This window comes from Mus caroli, unplaced genomic scaffold, assembly GCF_978045245.1.
Source record: "Mus caroli unplaced genomic scaffold, Mus_caroli_1 scaffold_8, whole genome shotgun sequence".
NCBI classification, from domain to species: domain Eukaryota; kingdom Metazoa; phylum Chordata; class Mammalia; order Rodentia; family Muridae; genus Mus; species Mus caroli.
The window spans coordinates 46,768,233-46,785,635 of record NW_028227263.1 but is presented as its reverse complement, the minus strand read 5'-3'; the positions used below and the strand labels follow the sequence as shown (position 1 = coordinate 46,785,635).

Genomic DNA, 17,403 nt, shown 5'->3' with positions numbered 1-17,403 from the left:
TCCTATCCACTATGAAAGTGGAAGAAGAAATGGGGACATAAAAACAAAGCTAAGAAATGAAAAACAACAAAACCCCCAACTCTGTTTTGTGGTTTTCTCTCCTCTGCCTTTTCCACCCCACTTACTGTGTGTGGTGATTCTGAAGCATGCATGGGTAGTTAAAAATGGGTGCCTGGGCCCTTGAATGGCCTGGGACAAACCCCTCCACTTCCTTCCTTTAAAACCTTTTGGTTTTATTTTTATGTGTGTGTGTGTGTGTGTGTGTGTGTGTGTGTGTGTGTGTGTGTGTAAGTGCCCAAGGAGGCCACAAGAGGGCGTCAGATTCCCTGGAGCTTGACTTAAAGGCAGTTGTGAGCCACCCAGCCTATTTGTTGGGCACAGAACTTGGGTCCTCTGGAAGAGTAGCAAGCCGTCTTTTTCTTTTCTTTTCTTTCCTTTTCTTTTCTTTTCTTTTTCTTTTTCTTTTTTTTTTTTTTCTGTTCACCTTGCCTCTGTCAAGCATATTCTTCTTTTGTGTGGCCAAGAAAGAGGCATTAAATTGTGTAACATTTTCATTTTCTTTCCCATAGAGGAATGCTACAACTGCTACCATGAGGACAGCTGCAGACCAGTAGCTGAGGAAGACAGTAGCAAGTAACTGTTCTCTCTCTCTCTGTCTCTCTCTCTCTGTCTCTCTCTCTCTGTCTCTCTCTCTCTGTCTCATGGGTTTTGTTTGTTTGCTTGCTTGTATATTTGTTTGCTTGTATATTTGGAGACAGGGTCTCATCTAGGCTCAGGCTGGCCACAAAGTCTCCATAGCAGAGAGCATCTTGAACTTTGGCTCCTCCTGCATTTACCTTCTACTTGCAGGAATAAACAGGAGTGTGTAGCGGAGCTCGAGCCAGTGTCCTCCCCGGGCCTCAGTTCCTTTAACTATTCCATGAAAAGAACAACCCATCCCTACAGTCCTTTCTACAAACGTGCTGTGTTGTGGGCAGGGAAGGTTTGTTTTGAGGAAGGAGAGCCCCAATTTGAGACTCAAGAGCCCAGCCCAGCTTCCTCTGTGTTCAGGCTCAGGGGACAGCGAGCATGAGAGGACGAGGGCCCTGACCTACTTTTTCAGCCTCTGCCCCTCACCGTGCCCTTTTAGGTCATGCTGAGCCTTCAGAACAAGTGGAAATTTCCTCAGCCCATCAGGCGCTTTCTCCCGACCTTCCTCTTATCTCTGCAGCCTCTTCCGCCCAGCACCCTTCCCGGCTCTATCCTGTCCCTGCTCATCTTTCAAAACCCAGTCTGGCTGTCCCACTTCTGGAGTGCTGCTTCTGACGTGGCCTGAGGCCTTCTCCTGGTTACGACTCTAGCCTCTTGCCTGAGCTCTGGACCTTAGCATCTCTCTTTTTCCCATCCTGAAGCCCCACGATGCAGCCCCCCGCCCTTTCTAAAATATACATTTTGTTTTTCTCTGCTTAAAATAACCAGTCAATGGAATAATCCATCAATCAATGTTTCAAGGGCTCCTCCTTGCCCTCCAGGAAGGCATCCAAAGCCTTCTGACTGCCCTGCACCCATGGTGCCTTTGGGCGCTCTCTTGAGAGCAGACTGCGTTGGACTCGAGGCTCTGTCCCCAGATGCCTGCGGGATAGATTGGTTGGTTGGTTGGTTTGGTGGGTGATTTGAGTAGGTGAACGAGGCCATCACACAGTTCTGCTTGGCCCCAGAACTGTTATTTCCCACAGTAGACCCATTTTATAGCCAAACGGGAGGCAGAAGGGAAGGGCAGCTCTGAAGGGAGAAGAAAATCAATAAAAATGTAAATCTGGAGGTGAAAAGCTGTCCCAAGCTGGCTGTGGGGAGAGATAAGGCTGGGCCAGCTGAACCCTCGCTGACAGCGGGGGTGGGGGGGTGGGGGGTGGGGGGTGGTAGAGATTATAAGGCAAGGGAGCTGCAGCCAGGGCAGTGCACAGCCTTGTCTGTCCCCTCGGCCCCTCCCGCTCTCTGCTCCAGGTGCTTATTAAATCCTTTCAGACAGGAGAAGGGAAGGAAACTATAGATCATCAGGTGCTGAGCCTCTGAGTCCAGGGTGCTATCTTACCGGTCTCCACAATCGTGGGAGATGAGACAGGGCGAATCTACCTGCCTTACAGGTAAGGAGCCAGGAGCTGAGGGATATGGTCGGATGTTCAGGGACACACTGTGAATACACAGCAGACTCTATTTTGAACATAAGTCTGATGTCTCTGTAGCTCCAATATAGAAGACTTTAAAGACCTGAGATGTTGGCCTCTTAGGAAGATTGTACAGTGCTTTAGAGGGCTCCTTACCTCCAAATCACACACACACACACACACACACACACACACACACACACACACACACACACAACTGTGTATCTTTGTATGTGTGTGAGGAAATGAGTGGAGTTGAATTTAATTTATTTATTTTGGATTTTGAGACAAGGTTTCGCTATGTAGTCCAGGCTACCCTCAAACTCACCATCTTCCTGCTTCTGTCTCCCAAGTGATAGCATTACAGGTATGTACCTCACGCCTGGCTTGGCTTATAACTTTATTTAAATGGTGTTTTTGTCTTTAATGAAGCAACTTCCCCAACTTGCTTCCTGGAGGTAGAGGCTTATCTGGCATCAATGGGAGGAGAGGCCCTTGGTAGGTCGTACTGCTTCCTGGAGGCAGTGACTTTTAAACTGGACCTTGATAGAAGATGAAACTTAAAGAAGAGGTGTGGAGAGACAGGACAAGCCAGGCAGCTGGGTCTATCAGGGGAGATGTTCTGCATGTGCAGGTCATGAATGTGAGCCTGCAGTGTGCTGACCGTGGCTCCTGGAGCCAGGTCCCAAGGGGCATCTGGTGGTCCCGGAGCTTTCCAGCTTCTCCAGCAAAAGGAATGGAAGGCCAGACACTGAGATGCTATTTCTGGTGCCAGTCCCATCTGCTGCTGCTCTCACCAGCGGTGATGCAGGGTAGAGCCTGGTGCAGGGTAGAGACAGTGGCTGGTGGACACAGATGCTCATGGCTTTTCATTGACAGGAGACTAGGTGTGTGTTTATGTGTTTATTTGCTTTTCTGTGCATGAGTCTGTGGGTGTGCCTGTGTACACATGTGTGTGGATTTGCATGCACGCCTGTGTACCTGCATATGTGTATATGTGGTCATGTGAATGTGTGAGTACACATTTTTGTGTGTGCCTGTTATACATGGTGCCTGCATGTGTGCACGAATGTGTATGCATTTTTACTCTAAGTGTGAGCTGGTGTGTGCATGGGTGTGAGTATGTAAATATGTTTGCATGTATATACAAGATTCTGTGTTTGCAAGAGTGCAGGTGAGTGTATGGAATATGTGAGTGCATGTGTGTGCATGTAAACATGTGTGTGAGAATGTGTAGCTTCTGTGTATGTTCATGTTTGTGTTTTGTGAGTGTACGCATATGTGTGAGAATCTGTGTCTGACATATGTGAATATGTAAATGTGCATGTGAGCTTATGTGCACATGATTGTGTTAATTATTATGCATGCATATAAGTGGGTGCAAAGGCACTTGTATGAGTTTTTATGTGTCTGTGCATGCATATGCATGTGTGTTAGGAAGTATGTGCCTGCATGTATTAATATGTATGCATGTATTTGTGAGCATATACATGTCTGTATCATGTGTATGCATGCATGTGTGTTTATAATCACGTGTTTGTGTGTTTTGCATTTTCTCTCACAGTCTAGAGAAACCTTTCTTACCTAACTCTTGGTGTGTGGCTGCACATCTCTCTTGCAGGGATGCCTAAGCGTCTTCACCTGACTGGTGCAAAGCGTTCACTCACAGACAAAGGCTTGGATTCTAGCTCTCAGCTTCCCCCAGGCCAGGTCTCAGAGTGGAGCGAAGGCTTTGTCTTCTCCCTCAGTTCCCTGCGAATCCAGCTCTCACTGAGGTGGGTGCTTGGCAGCCATCTTGGCCTCTCCTCAGGCCCAAATGAGGCACTCCAGAAATGTTACCTGTTCTGAGTGGGAAGTCTGCAAAGGGAAGACACTTAAGTCACGTCTTCCCTCTGCAGCTTCCTTTGTGGCTCAGCAAGTGGCTTCTGGCTTCTAGAGCCTGGTCAAGGAGGAATTGGGAGTCCCCGTCATATACTGCTAAGCACAGGAAAGTCACTGTAGCCATCTCTAGTAAAGAATGGCTTCCGGAACCTCCCAGCCACAGCCCACCTCATTTGGCATTATGACGTCCAAGAGCCAAACACCAAGGTAATGGTTTCTGTTTGTGGCGTGTGGCCCTGGAAACAAAGCGAGTGGAGGAGGAAGTAGAGAAATAGGAATGTGTACGGAGCCAGAAGCAAGTCTGGAAAATTCCAATCATAAAGGTAGGTGTGTGTGGATGAATTACAGGTATGCAGGGCAATTATTTAATTTTTAAAAGTATGCCATTTTTCTAGATGGAGCGGGTGTTTCTCGTTCTAGGTGTTTTCTTTATTCAAATCTGTAAAGGCTGACTATGCCTAATACGAAATCCACTATCGGAAAGGAGCTAACACGCAAGCTTCCTGAGGGCTAATGTAACATGCACGGGATATTTCAGACCTGATGCCAGGTGTCAGGACCTCAGCACACACAGGAGCACTAAACACATTGCATGCAGTAACTTTCAGGCTGTGTGGATAAGGTGTGTATGAAACCCAGGTGAAATTCTATTTAGATTAGAGTCTCATCCCCGAGAGAAATCATGATTATGATACAAATACCTCAAAATATGAAAATATCTCAAGTCCAAAATACTCTGGTCTCAGAGTTTACATATTTAACCTGCACGCAATATTCTCTACTTATTTTTCATAAAGAGAACTGGTGAGATGTGTTAGCTTTGCTTTCCACAGATCTAGATCCAGCTCTGGCCCCACCATTGAGTGTGTGGGTGTGTGTGCATGTGCGTATACATATATAGTTATGTATAGTATTATCATAGTCCCAAGCAAGCCACTCAACCTTTCTGAGGCAGTTTCTCTTCTGTAAAACGTGAGTGACAACTGAGACAGGTGAGGACTCGGACAGCCCTGTGACTGCATTCCATTTTTGAAACCATTACTAGAGGAAATAAGCTAGTCAGAGGGAAAATTAGACTGGAATATAAAGGCAGGAGACAATGCAGGATGCCAGGGCAGATTAAGCCGGTGAGGCTGAAGTCTAAATAACTGGAAGCGATGTGGCTGACGCAAACCTCTAATGCAGTTTAGAAGGATAAATTTTTGTCGTGGAAGAGTCATTATGCAGAGACAAATTTAATATTCAGCTGTATGTATACAGCCAGGCTATTCCTGTACAACCTGGGAAGCAGGAAAATAGACAGAATGGAAACCCGCTAACAGACTTGTCTTGGTGAAAGTGACTTCAAAATTCTTGGCACTGATTAGTGTAGGCTCAGGCACTGGTTAAACACTCAACTCTGGGAAATTCGGCAACCAGGCTCATTTCTTTGTCCTCCTCCTCTTCTCCTTTTTCCTTCTCTCTATTCTTTGTTGAGACATTCACATGTAGTCCAGGTTAGACTCAAACTCACTATGGAGCTGAGTGAAAATACTCACATTGTACTGAACTTCTGATCTAGTCTCTAAATGCTAGGTCACAGATGCGTGCCACTATGCCTGACAGGAATGAGACTTCTATAGTCCCTTCTTCTGCACTGGGAACAAGTGCAGCTTGTTGCCAGCTAAGGCTAAGAGCTGGCACACAGGTAGGGAGGCTGCTGGTAGCTCCTCACCTCCCTTCTTAGCCACACAGGTGGGGCGTGTAGCATTAACAGGCCAGGCTGGGAGCAGATCAGGGCTTTCTCTTCTGCTGCCTGGAAGCAACTAGGTCAGATGAGCCTAGCCAGAAAGCAGGACAAGGCCTGACTTGGAAAAGAATTGGGGGTTCCAGGGATATGATCCAAGGATGCTGCACGATGCAGAGCTTGGCTTTGCTCTTCTCTGCCCTGAGACCTCACATCGGTCCAGAGACCTCAGAGAACCAGACGGCACCCCTGACTTGGCTATGACAGCATCAGGTATTAGTTACAAAGCCCTGGGGATATGGACTAGGTTTCTATTCCCAAAAGCTACAGTGACTTTGATGGTCCCTGGTCAAATGTGCGAGATCCTGACAATATACATTTAGTAGGAGCAGGTCCCCATATAAAGTGGTCTCTGAAGTTACAAGGTCTCTGAAAGAAAGGATAAACCTCCCTTTCCCGACTGTGGCTCCCTGATGACAAAAGCTGCGACATTCTGAATCAAAGAATCCCTTGCCCGCTCCAGCTAAGGTCCCCACCCACACACATCAATCAAATATAGTGTCCTCCCTCCTGCATTTGGAAATCTCCTTAATCTCATCTCTGAACTGTGCCTCCAGGGGGCGCCAAATAGACACTGCTTGAAGGCCGCTGGGGCTTGGGGAGGAGGCCTTGACTGCACAGATGTGCACAGCTGGAGCCTAAGAGCAGGAGTCCCCTCCTGAGAGCATGGAGAGGGTCTCCACAAGTGGCAGAGCCGGGCTGAGGCACTGTGTGGAGCACAGCATGATCTAGTCTGTCTAACTCCCTGTTCTAGAATCAGGGGAGAGAGATGCCTTATAGCTCCTCCCCACCACTGAAGCTAGGTTCCAGGTTGGCCATCTGGCTGGGGGAGGAATGGGGATGGCCCTCTTGCTTGAGAAATGGCCAACACAGTGAGTCCTTGGTGCCAAAGAGCAAGCAAGGCCAGAAGCATGTTCAAAGTCACTTCACAGTTTAGTAGAGGACCCTCAGGCACTGGACTGGGTGCTTCCGATACCCGTGGGTGCTGATTTGCCCATTGTTGGCAAACGCTCAGAGGATGCCACTCCTGGTCAGGGTGGGGCTGGGACGGTCAACCTCCTGGAATCCTTAGGCTTCTTCTCTTGTCCTGATGCTTATAGCTGTTGTAGTTCCGAGCTCTTTACAGTGGTCCTGGTGCTGGCCTCTCTGCTCTGTTGCCTCAAGATGGCCAAAACTAAGGTAAAGCACACCAGGGATCCAGTTTTGAAGAAGAACTGGAGGCCTATGAATCTGAGGGAAGAATGAGAAACCTTGAACTCAGGAGCCCACGCCTCTGGTACTTGTTAGCCTCAGCTTGGGGATGGTAGTAGAGTCAGTAGACAGGGTGCAACTGTGTACTGAGGCCTGGGGGGTGGAGAACTCTGCAGGGACCCTGGGGTGTGTGGGGGAGAGATTAAACATCCCTCTTACTTTGTCACTGACAGATGGATGACCCAGGCTAGCCCTACATATCCTAAAAGCAGGATCTCCCTTTCCCACCTAACTCCTGAAGACCCCTGTTTGGCTTTTCCTTTGCAGAAAAGCCTCCCTAGACGGTCCCAGACTGCAGGAACTGTGTCCTGTGGCTCAGAGACAGAGGAAGCCACTCCCTGGCTGGCTCTTGTCTTGTTTCAAGTCCTTCTACATCTACCTAGCCTATGTTATCCATTCCTGCCTTTGGGCTCCTCTGAGCTCTCCATTGTACAGATAGGAAGACTGAGCCCCAGGGGGAGGGTAAGGACTGTCTGCTGACTGATAGCTTAGAGGAGAGATATGGCTCTGTCATTTATAAGAGCCTGAGGTCTCTTTCTTTAACTGTCATTTTCCTCATAGGGGAGCTATCCAGCATGGACACGTATGTGGGAAATCCCAGCACTTAAAAGGCTGAGGTGGGAGGACTGTCGTGGGTTCAAGGTCACCCTGGCTGCTCTAGTGAGATCAAGAACAGTATGGGCATAAAATGAGGTCATGACTCAAAAAAAAAAAAAAAAGTATCTAGGGTTTAGTGGCACACGCCTGTAATCCCAGTGCTTGAGAGGCAGAGGCAGGAAGGTTGGGAATTCAAGGCCAGCTTCAGTTATACGGTGAATTCCAGACCAGCTAGATGAGAGCTTTCTAGAGGCAGTCTCTAACTTGCAGGATGGGTGTGCTCTGACGTGAACTTCCCACCCTGGTGCTTACCGGTTTCGGAGCAGGTCATGGTCGTAGTAGCGGCAGACGGCTCTCCGCCCACAGGTCAGGGCCCAGTGAACACAGGTGGTATCGATGGCACTGCCATGGATCACAGGGCTGGGCATCCAGGCTAGGGAAGGAGAGGCGCAGGGGATAGCAGAGAATCACCACTCCCCAGTCCCCACCCTAAGCACATGCAAGCCACCAAGGCACTGGGTCTCTTGGAGGGTGCCTGCATCATGGGTGGCCTCGGCAGGCACACCACCTCCAGACACAAGGCTAGGGCTTGTTACCCCACCCACTTGGGAGCCCTAAGATCCCACTCATGTCTGTGTATCTCAGGCACACGGAAGACATCTGGATGCCCATCACCACCACCACCACCACCGAGGTCCCTGGGCAAGCAGTTTACCCAGCACTCTCAGGAGCATGAACTGCATCCCCACTGCCAGGGTCTTATCTTCTTTCTTCACACCTCTGCCAGGAAAGACATGGTTGTATGAGGACGGACTGAGAGACTCAGCCCCAGTGCCAAGCAGCAGCAGGGTCTCAATAGGTGGGTTCCACCCTCTGTGCCAATCTCTCCCAGACTGCAGGTCAGGGGCGTGGGAAAGTCTCAGAGCCTACATCTGTCACTCCACAGCTGACAGAGCCCAGTTACCTGCATCCTAGGCCCACATACCAACTACTAGGGTCGCAGACGCTGCCTGCCCCACACCCTGTAATCCCACTGAATTCTCCAGGTTGTACACTTGGAGAGGCCCAACACCGGGACAGGCATGCACCAGGTCCAGTTTCCCTAGCACTGTAACACTGTGACCTGGGATATCCAGCAACGACTGGCTTCTCAACAGTGCCTATGACTGGCACTTAGGGGTTGCTCCCTGTAAGTCAGTCCTGTGCTCAGCTCACTTCACGCCTGGGAGGTGGGCATGTCGCCAGGCCTATTCTGCAGATAAGGGGACTGGCAAGTGTTGAGGACTCAAGTCACGACAGCCGCACGTTCAACTCCCTGCAGGCATCTGCTCCTTCCACATTCTCCCTCATGCCAGCCTGATTTATGGATTGCCATCTTCTAACTTCTAATATTCTTTCCTTCTTCCTTTCTCTTTTATTTTATTTTATTTTATTTCCTTTCCTTTTCTTCCTTCTTTTTTTTTCTTTTTTTCTTTCTTTTTTTTTTTTTTTTTTCTGACACAAGGTCTTTCTGTGTAGTTCCGGCTGTCTTGGGGACCTAGGACACTTTAGTGACCTCATTCCTTCACCTCTTCCCTTGAATGTCCCACCCTGGCTGTTGGTAGGGGCTCCTTGTACCCACCCACCCTGCCTGCTCTGCTGTCACCTCAGGATGAGCATGAAGGAAGGTGTGTGGGTGATGCTGGCCAGTCCTGCCCCCAGGCTGAACAGGACAATGAAGGGCAGCACCAGGTGGCTGCAAGCTGACTCACAGGAACCTGCAGGAACAGTGCCATTCCCTGCCACACAGCTGCAGTTGGTGTAGAAGACCTGGGGTGAGGAGAAGGAGAAGAGCCTTCAGGGGCCTCCAAGGGTAGTAGCCAGCCAAGGGCCTGGGTCTAAGGCCTGGGAGCTCCCAAGTTTCTACAGCCAGTAAGGCAGAGCTGGCTGGAGCCCCAGACTCTGACCATTGGTTGATCTGTGATCATTTGAGTCAAGTAAGGTGCCTGGAGACAGTCTGACTGTGCTCAGACTGAGGCACAGCTGTGAGGCAGACACTGTCTCTCAGCCAGTACTGGTGTGTTTGATGGTAGCCTGCAGAACTTCCAGCCAGGGATGGACTAATAGGTGGTCTTACCACCACTGTCCTTAGGTAGCTGTCCTGAGTGAGTCCAGCAAGCTGGGCTTTTCCCCCCTTTCCTATTGTTCAAAGTGTCTATGTGCTTGTTTATTTATTTGTGTGTGTGTGTGTGTGTGCGCGCAGCGCGCGCGTGTGCGTGTGTGAGTGTAGGTACCCACAGAGACCAGAAGAGTGTGTCAGATCTTCAGAGTGGAGTTACAGGTGGCTGCAAGCTGCCAGCCATGGATGCTGGGGACTGAGCTCAGATCCCCTGCTGGAGCTGTCCACTCTTTACACTTGTAAACGTTGAGCCATCTTTGCAGCACCAGGTCAGACCTGTACAGTTGGACCATAGTTACTGGAAGCCACAGCCAGCTGGGCAGGGATTGGTAAACTGCTGGCTAGGGTACCTGGAGACCCCTGGGCCTCTTGCTTCTTACTACAATAAAAAAAAATCTCTGACAATTCTCAGCATGAGAAGGGTTGAGAAACCCAAGGTAGCATCTTGAAAGGATTTAAGCTCAGTGGCTACTGGGATGAGCAAGCAGAAGTTCCCACTGTCAGGGTGCATGGGGAAAGACTTTTGAGGCGAAGTATTTAGGAGATAGAATTAATGAAAGAAGAAAGATAGGATGGCAGAGGGAGGGGCCACTGGGATGTCCACCTATTGCCATGCAGAGCTGCTAGGTATGGCCAGGCTGTACTGGCAGAACTCTAATCCCTCACAGCGCTTCACATATCTAACAAGTGGCCTTTAGGCTTCAGTTACATATGGAGCAGCCTGCTGAGCTGTAGACGCCCTGGAGTCAGGTCATGGAAAAACATGCCAAAGCAGAGGACTGGCAGGTAGCTCCAACACTGCTCCTTTGCTTGGAAGGACAGCTGGGGTGGACACCAAGGCTGGACACTGCTTTCTAGTTTCTTCCCCAAGCTTTCCTCATAGGCATCTATGTCCATGGTGGGAGGTCCTCACAGACGTCTCCAGTTTCCCCCACAGGAATGACTTTGCCTTATAACCCTCCCAGATGGGCTGTGTCCCTTTCCACGCTTGTTATGTACTGGTAGGGACCACTTCTGTCCATCTGTAGCCTGGAGTTCCTGTGGGTCATTTCCTCAAGCAAGCTAGCAGCTGGGAGCTCCAGCTCACCTCCCTAAGCCCTAGCTGGCAACGAAACTTGTTGACAGAACAGGGCTCTGCACTTGCCAAAGCAGAGGAACGAGGCAGAGACAGAGGGAAAGCAAGAGGTTCAGAGTGACAGGCAGCATGTGTGAGGAGGAGGAGGAGGGTGCGTGGGAGGTCAGCCTTACCTGGCTTTTGCCCAGAGCCTCCTGGACCACACGACCCGTGCAGCCTGCATGGCAGGGTGTGGTGTACTCCACATAGGCACTGGTATCACAAACAGGGTTAAAGTCATCTGATTGGCAGGAGCAGGGCTCTGAGCAGCCAGGAAACAGGCTTGGCCCTGGCTGGGCACTAGACAGAGAAGAGGCAAATGTGTTTGGCTGGGCTCTCTTCTCTCAGGCCCCTGGCTGAAGGCTGGCTCCTACTCTGAGAGGAGCGGCCAGTGATTTCAGCTGCAGCTGTTCCCTGAGGGAGAAACGCTCTTCCAGAAGCTCAAGGAACTTTCCTCATGGGGGAGTGAGGAGTCTGGGCTGTGGAGTGCCCTTTCAACCCTAGATTCTACAAGTCTGGGAGCTTCTGCAAATATTCCTGTATTTGGATGGAACACAATTGAAATCCCTTCCAGAAGTGAGTGTCAGATGAAGGGGCCATTCTCTCTTTGAGCTGAATTGCTACTTTGTCTCAGCCAAGTACAGCTGTGGTGGGCCCTGGCATGAGATGGAGCAGCTGTGGGGCCTCTAACCTATGCCTTCCTCCCTGCAGGACAGTAATTTCTCTGTAATCTGGGCTGGGGTTCCCTTCTCACTGTCGCTTTCCTGAAGTCTCACGACCTCTGTGGTCATTCTCCTGCCCTGCTCACAGTGTCAAGTGCCCCCACCAGAGGACCTGCCCCAGGATCCCAGGCATGCTCGTGCCCTAGCTGGAGAACTGAGGTTGGATAGGAGCTGGAGCTAGAAGAGAGGCTGAGTCTAAAGGGGTGAGCACCCTGGGTTGGGGGCTAGAGGACAGCTTTGGGACATAGGCTGAAGCCTGGCTTTCATGCCAGGAGGAAACACAACACCCTTGCCAGGTGACACCGTATCTTCAGTAAAGTGGGTCTATCAACAGAAGCGATTATAGAGATCTCATGGAGACTCAGTGGAACACAAGAGGGGAAACTCCATTGGCCTCAGAAAGCCTCAGTGAACTAGAACTTGGAACGCATCAATTATAAGATCTTTGGTGAGAATATGGGTGAGATTGGATGTCAAGACTGAGGGAGGAGGGGAGAAAGAAGACACAGGCAAGCAGGGTGGCCTGAGACCAGTTGAGTGAACTGGGGAAAGTCCCTATTCCTGTACAACTAGTGTCATGGACACCTGCTCAGAGCCAGGGTCTCTTACACACCCAGCAGGCCCAAGGCTCCCTCGCCCCACTCCACCCCTGTGTGCTTCATAAAGTCTCCATGCAGTCTTTCTAATGGGTTCTATCATTGCCCCTTTGCTTAAAATCCCCACTGACTTGACATGAAACATAATTGCTTAGGCTTGGGGCTTCCTGAGGGCCCATAGGGTGTGGCCCATACACAGAAGGCCCTACTCCAGACAGCCTGGCTCTTAGAGAAAAGAAGGAATGGAGTCAAGTGATGAGGGTGGGGCCCAAGTGTCTTGGCCTTGAGCTGAGTCCTCCGAAGTCACATGAGAGGGACCAGGTGAGGAAACCTGGCCCTTGAGTGGGGGAGGCTGTGCCAAGGGGGTTAATTCTAGCTGGGTACTGGGCCAAACAAAGCTTAGTACATCTTCCAGTTAAAATGAGGTCACTGTAGGAAGAGGCAAGGTGTCTTAACCTCGTCTGCCTTCTTTAGGAGGACTGCCCAGTTCCTTGTTTACCTGCTTTCTGAAACCAAGGCATGGAGCTTGTCCCTTCTTGGGCAGACCTAATTTCATCTGGGAACAAAAGTCTCTCTCAGGCTATGCTGGGTCCTGCCTCCTATGCATGGCGTCCATCCCACTTCTGCGGACCCGCAGGTCTCAGCCTCCCTGGAAATACCATCGCGCAACTGGCTGCACCCTGGCTCAACCTCTGGCTCTTCCTAGGCCTCCTGGTCTTGGTGTTTCATCCATGCCTCTTCTGTGGCATTAGGTGCCTACCAGTGACCACTGCTTGCTTGTACCTGAGCCCAGAAAAGGGTTAGCATAGGGCTTTGTAGGCACTGGGGGGAGGGGGGGTACACTGTGTGTATGTGTGTGGGAGGGCAGGTAGGAGAGGCAGGTGGCTCACTGACCTATCCTCACCACGCACCTTCCCATGCGCATGCCCACTCACCCCAGGTCTTGTGTGATGCCTGCAATGTGATGGGTAGAGCAGCCAATGAAGAAGAGCGGCACGCTGAAGAGCAGACACAACAGCGAGCCAAGGAGGCAGAGGGCACTGCACTGCACGGGGCTCAGGTGGAGGCGCTTGACTAAGACACCTCCCATCATGATGCCCACGATGACCAGAGGGATAGTGAGGCAGCCGAGGAGCATGTTGGCAAAGGAGGCTGTGATGGAAAACTGGCGTTCCAGGAACTTAGGCAGGAAGGTGGCCATGCCCGCTACCATGGATGAGGTGCACACCTGGGACAGGACTACCAGCAAGAAGATGGGGTGGCGCAGATTCCGCAGCAGCACCCTAGGGAAGACTGTCGGGACAAGTGGGAAGGAGGTCAGCGTGGGCAGCCAGCCACAGTATCCACATCTGTCCAGTCCACGCCTTCTGTTCCGTTCTCTCTCTTCCATTCCGTTTAAGTCTAGCGTGTCCATGCTATCGCATTACGTTGGACTCTTTTCCTGTCCTGCTCTAGTTTTGAAATTCTCCTTATGCCTTTCAGTTCAGAGTTATGTGGGAGTTTATTAAATGTGTTTATTTCTGTTCGGGTCTGTTTGAGTCAAGTCTACTTCCCTCCATCTCATTTGGGTCTATTTCATTCACTCCGTCTCATTTCAGTCCCCCCCCCCCATTTCTATTAGATTGTTCTCCCTCCCTCCACTCCCACCGGGTCCTTTCCATCTTGTCTTGCTCTTTCGAACCAGCCTGGGCTTGGGTCTTTTCTTCTTTGTCCTTAACTCAGATGCCCACTCCTGCCCTGATGCCTCTCGGCTAGAGTGTGTCTCCTGAGAGCACTGTACAAACCAATTGTACATTTTATTCATTTAGCCGTTTTATCGCCACCTCACCCCCATTTTATTTCAGAGTAGTAATTTTTACAGTATCAGTTCCTTTATCTCTAGAGCCCAGGGCACACTGGTCATTTTGTCAAAACGTTGTAAATACTGTTTAATGGATGAGGACTGGATCAAATGTCCAAACGCCGGGGGCAGAGGAATCTCAGGTCTCCAGAGAAAATGAACCCTGGGCAGCCGTGGGCCAGGAGGCTCCCTGGATGTAGGACAGAGCTAGGACCTAGAGAACAAGGGGACTTGGAGAGGAATTCCTAGTGGGGTGTGGGCAGGAGAGCAGGCTGAAGACAGGCAGTAGTCATGACTGTTCTGGCGTTGGGGACCTCCCTAGGATCTGGGTAGATCTGGAGTCCTACCTCAGTGCCTTGTTCAGGCTGCCCTTCCTAAAAGTGCTAAACCTTTGAGCTCAGAAGAGTTGGTAAATCCCTCCCTTCCTTCCTGGGTTCCGTGTTCGGGTGAGTAGGGTGTACAGGGATGCCTGAGGACAGTTTCTGCTCTGATGGATGGGGTTCTCCGCGGTTAGACAGACAGACAGACAGACAGACAGACAGGCAGGCAGGCAGGCAGGCAGGCAGGCAGGCAGGCAGTATGGGAAAGAAGCAAGAGAAACCTGAATGTGCTAGTGAGGAGAGACAGCCATGGAGGCCAGGCTAGAGAAAGAGCCTTTGATTCCTGCCAGACCAAAGCCTGCATCCCCGTGTTATAGGAGACACATTTTATCTCTCCTCAGAGCATAGTCAGACTTAGCTCCATCACTATCCTCAAGGTCTGGCCTTGTTTCCTTCAGAGCCAGAAAATAAAGTCAGCCCAGGAGGGGTGAGTAGGGACCACAGTCACAGAACGCCTCCTTCTAGTCCCTAGTCCTTTGCCTCCAGACCAGCTATTCAGCTAGCATTTTGGATGAGTTAGGTGGCCCTAGACCTCACTCTAGGTAGCTGCTGCCGCCCTTTCCCTCTGTCACTCCTTGTTTCTCTCCTTCCTCCCAATCTCCCTTCCTTCTTTTTTCTCCCCCACCCCTCCACACTTGCTCAGGGTATCTGAAGCTCCACACGAGCTGGTCTTTTATATTACTTGGTCTTCACTGCAAAGAGGGACCCGGGGGTGGGGGTGGGCATGGACACACTCAGGTTTGTCCAGAGAGGCCAGGGCAAAGCCAGGCTCTCTTTACTTCCAGCACAGAACCGCTCTCCCTCTGCCCCTCCCATTCGGATGCTGTCCTTCCTGGCGGCCTGGCCCCAGAGGGCTCCTCTCTCCACAATGCTCATTCTGCTGTCCTCATCACTGCAGTGGACTGTGAGCCCATCCCCCACTTCTCAGCAGCCACAGCCTTCTCCACAAGGGATGGAAAATTCCTGGAGGGCAGGGCCATGCCTTTCTTTCCCTTAACTACCTGAAGGGGAATTCCAGGGCCTGTCTCTGCTCAGGTTCAGCCTCCGCTTAGCACAGGGCTTCCCTCACTCAGCACAAGGTCTCCCCATCAGACAACGGACCTTCTTCAACTCAGGGACTGCCTTCCTCAACAGCCTTGCCAAGCTTAGAGGCCCAGGCACTGGACAAGGGTGCCCTCAAACTACTGCTGCTTCCTCCCACAAATCACAGACTTCTCTTAACTCCCGGACCATGTCGCTCCCGTCAAATGAGGACCTCCTCTATCATGTTGGTCTGGGTCTGATCTCTTTCATCAGATAGCTTCCCCCTCCATTTGCAGACTGGGAGAGAATGTGACTCCCCCACCAGGTAAGAACTTCCACTGCTAGGGATTGTCTTCCCCAAGAGTTTCTTCTCCTTCAGGCCACCCCCCCCCCGTACCCTCACCCCCATGATTACAGGTGCTGAAAGCCAAGTCCTTGTAGAGCTTTGCTGCCCAGAGGCCAAGTTGGTTAACCAGCCACAAGGCCTACAGAAGCTGGACGGTGCAGAGACGAGCTGGCCCAGACTACCAGCTCTAGGATTGAGTTTGCACAGCCAGCCCCAGCTGCACCCTGAGTAGGAGGTAGAGTGGGGGTTAATATCTTGGTCCATGCTACAGTGTGCTGAGTCCTTCCAGTAATCGGGGACGACCTGAGGTCAGCAACGCAGGCCACTGCCTCTAGGCCCAGCCCCATGGAATTTAGACAGTCCCTTTTCCTGGGAATGCTGGGAAATTGGGGGGGGGCTAGATTATAGTTACCCCAACATCGAATCTTAGAAAACTGGCAAAAAAAAATTGGAACCAATTCCTTCCTGCTACACATGTCTTTGGTGAAGCGTAAAGGATCTTTTGGATAATGCCTTTGTAAATGGTATTAAACAGCAGCTCCGCTTACTGTTCAAAGGTGAATAAGAATAAAAAGGTGTGATCATAGGAAAAAACCTATACCTTACATAAGTGGTTTTTTAAAATTGTAGACAGGTGCTATCTGTGTGTGCCTCATCCTATTCGACATGTCAATCCTTGAGAAAGGTGAAACAAATATTACCAACCCAGTCTGTATATGAGGAAACTCAGGTCAGAGACAGAAAACAACCTCCAAAGACCGTACAATGATCAGTGTCTGGCAGGCTTTCTGTCAGGGCCGTTTGACTAGCCTGGACCCAGCAAGTACTCAATCAATGTCTACAGGATCGAGTTCTTTAGAAAACGCTGCCTAGTCCCTCTGTGGCCTCCGGTAACTGCCTGATTGATTTCTTTGTGTCAGGATCAGGTTAGCATGAAGTTTCTGTCAGTGAGTCTATTTCTTACTGTACTGAGAAATTATCCAGGGAAACCAAGGCCCACAGAGAAGCCAGGAACAAGAACCAAAAAGGCCCCCAGCTTTCTACCCATGCCACAGCCTGGAGATTTAGTGAGACTTTACTCAGGGCTTCCTGCTTGCAGGCTTAGAGGAAATTGGGACACAAGCTTTGTCCTTCAGGAGTTCTCTGCTTATGGTGGAGGATGGGTAAAGACAGGCAGAGCTGAGACAGAAGCTGAGACAGAAGCTCCAAGGGTGCTGAGAGCCAAGAGGATGGAGGGATCCTGGTGGGATCCAGGCACAGAAGGACAGAAGGGCTCTTGGACATGACCTAATGGGACAAGAAAGATGGCAATGAACCCTGAGGAGAGGGGTCTATGACCAGCCTTACCAGGAATGTCTAAGCTCACAAGAGGCCTGTAGAAGCAGACTAAGCATTCTGGATAACCTCAAAGGCACCTTTGGTTTCCCCACTCCATTTTCATCTGGGCTCACTTACCTTTGATAAACTGGACCAAAGTCAAGTCTGGGGCAATCTGGGCCAATCCTGCCTGTTTCTTTAAAGGCTCGTGCTGGGAGGAGAGGTCCTCACCCTGGAAGACATAAAGC

General features: G+C 50.6%; 1 protein-coding gene and 1 non-coding gene across 2 annotated transcripts in view; both read right to left on the bottom strand.

Annotated features, from left to right (window-relative positions):
- Window positions 1–485: 485 nt before the first annotated feature.
- LOC115031622 (small nucleolar RNA SNORA41) lies at window positions 486–622 on the bottom strand. Its single transcript, XR_003837295.1, has one exon. It is a non-coding gene; the product is annotated as a small nucleolar RNA SNORA41 (small nucleolar RNA).
- Window positions 623–5,244: 4,622 nt separating this feature from the next.
- Slco2b1 (solute carrier organic anion transporter family member 2B1) overlaps window positions 5,245–17,403 on the bottom strand; it is a 48,301-nt gene continuing 36,142 nt past the window's right edge. The window contains exons 8-14 of the mRNA XM_029479789.2: window positions 17,294–17,387; window positions 13,185–13,542; window positions 11,066–11,231; window positions 9,305–9,468; window positions 8,375–8,439; window positions 7,972–8,092; window positions 5,245–7,041 (exon numbers count right to left, since the gene is read on the bottom strand). Of these exons, the coding sequence (XP_029335649.1) occupies window positions 6,906–7,041; window positions 7,972–8,092; window positions 8,375–8,439; window positions 9,305–9,468; window positions 11,066–11,231; window positions 13,185–13,542; window positions 17,294–17,387 (1,104 nt within the window). The 3' untranslated portion in view covers window positions 5,245–6,905. The remainder of the gene's footprint in view (window positions 7,042–7,971; window positions 8,093–8,374; window positions 8,440–9,304; window positions 9,469–11,065; window positions 11,232–13,184; window positions 13,543–17,293; window positions 17,388–17,403) is intronic.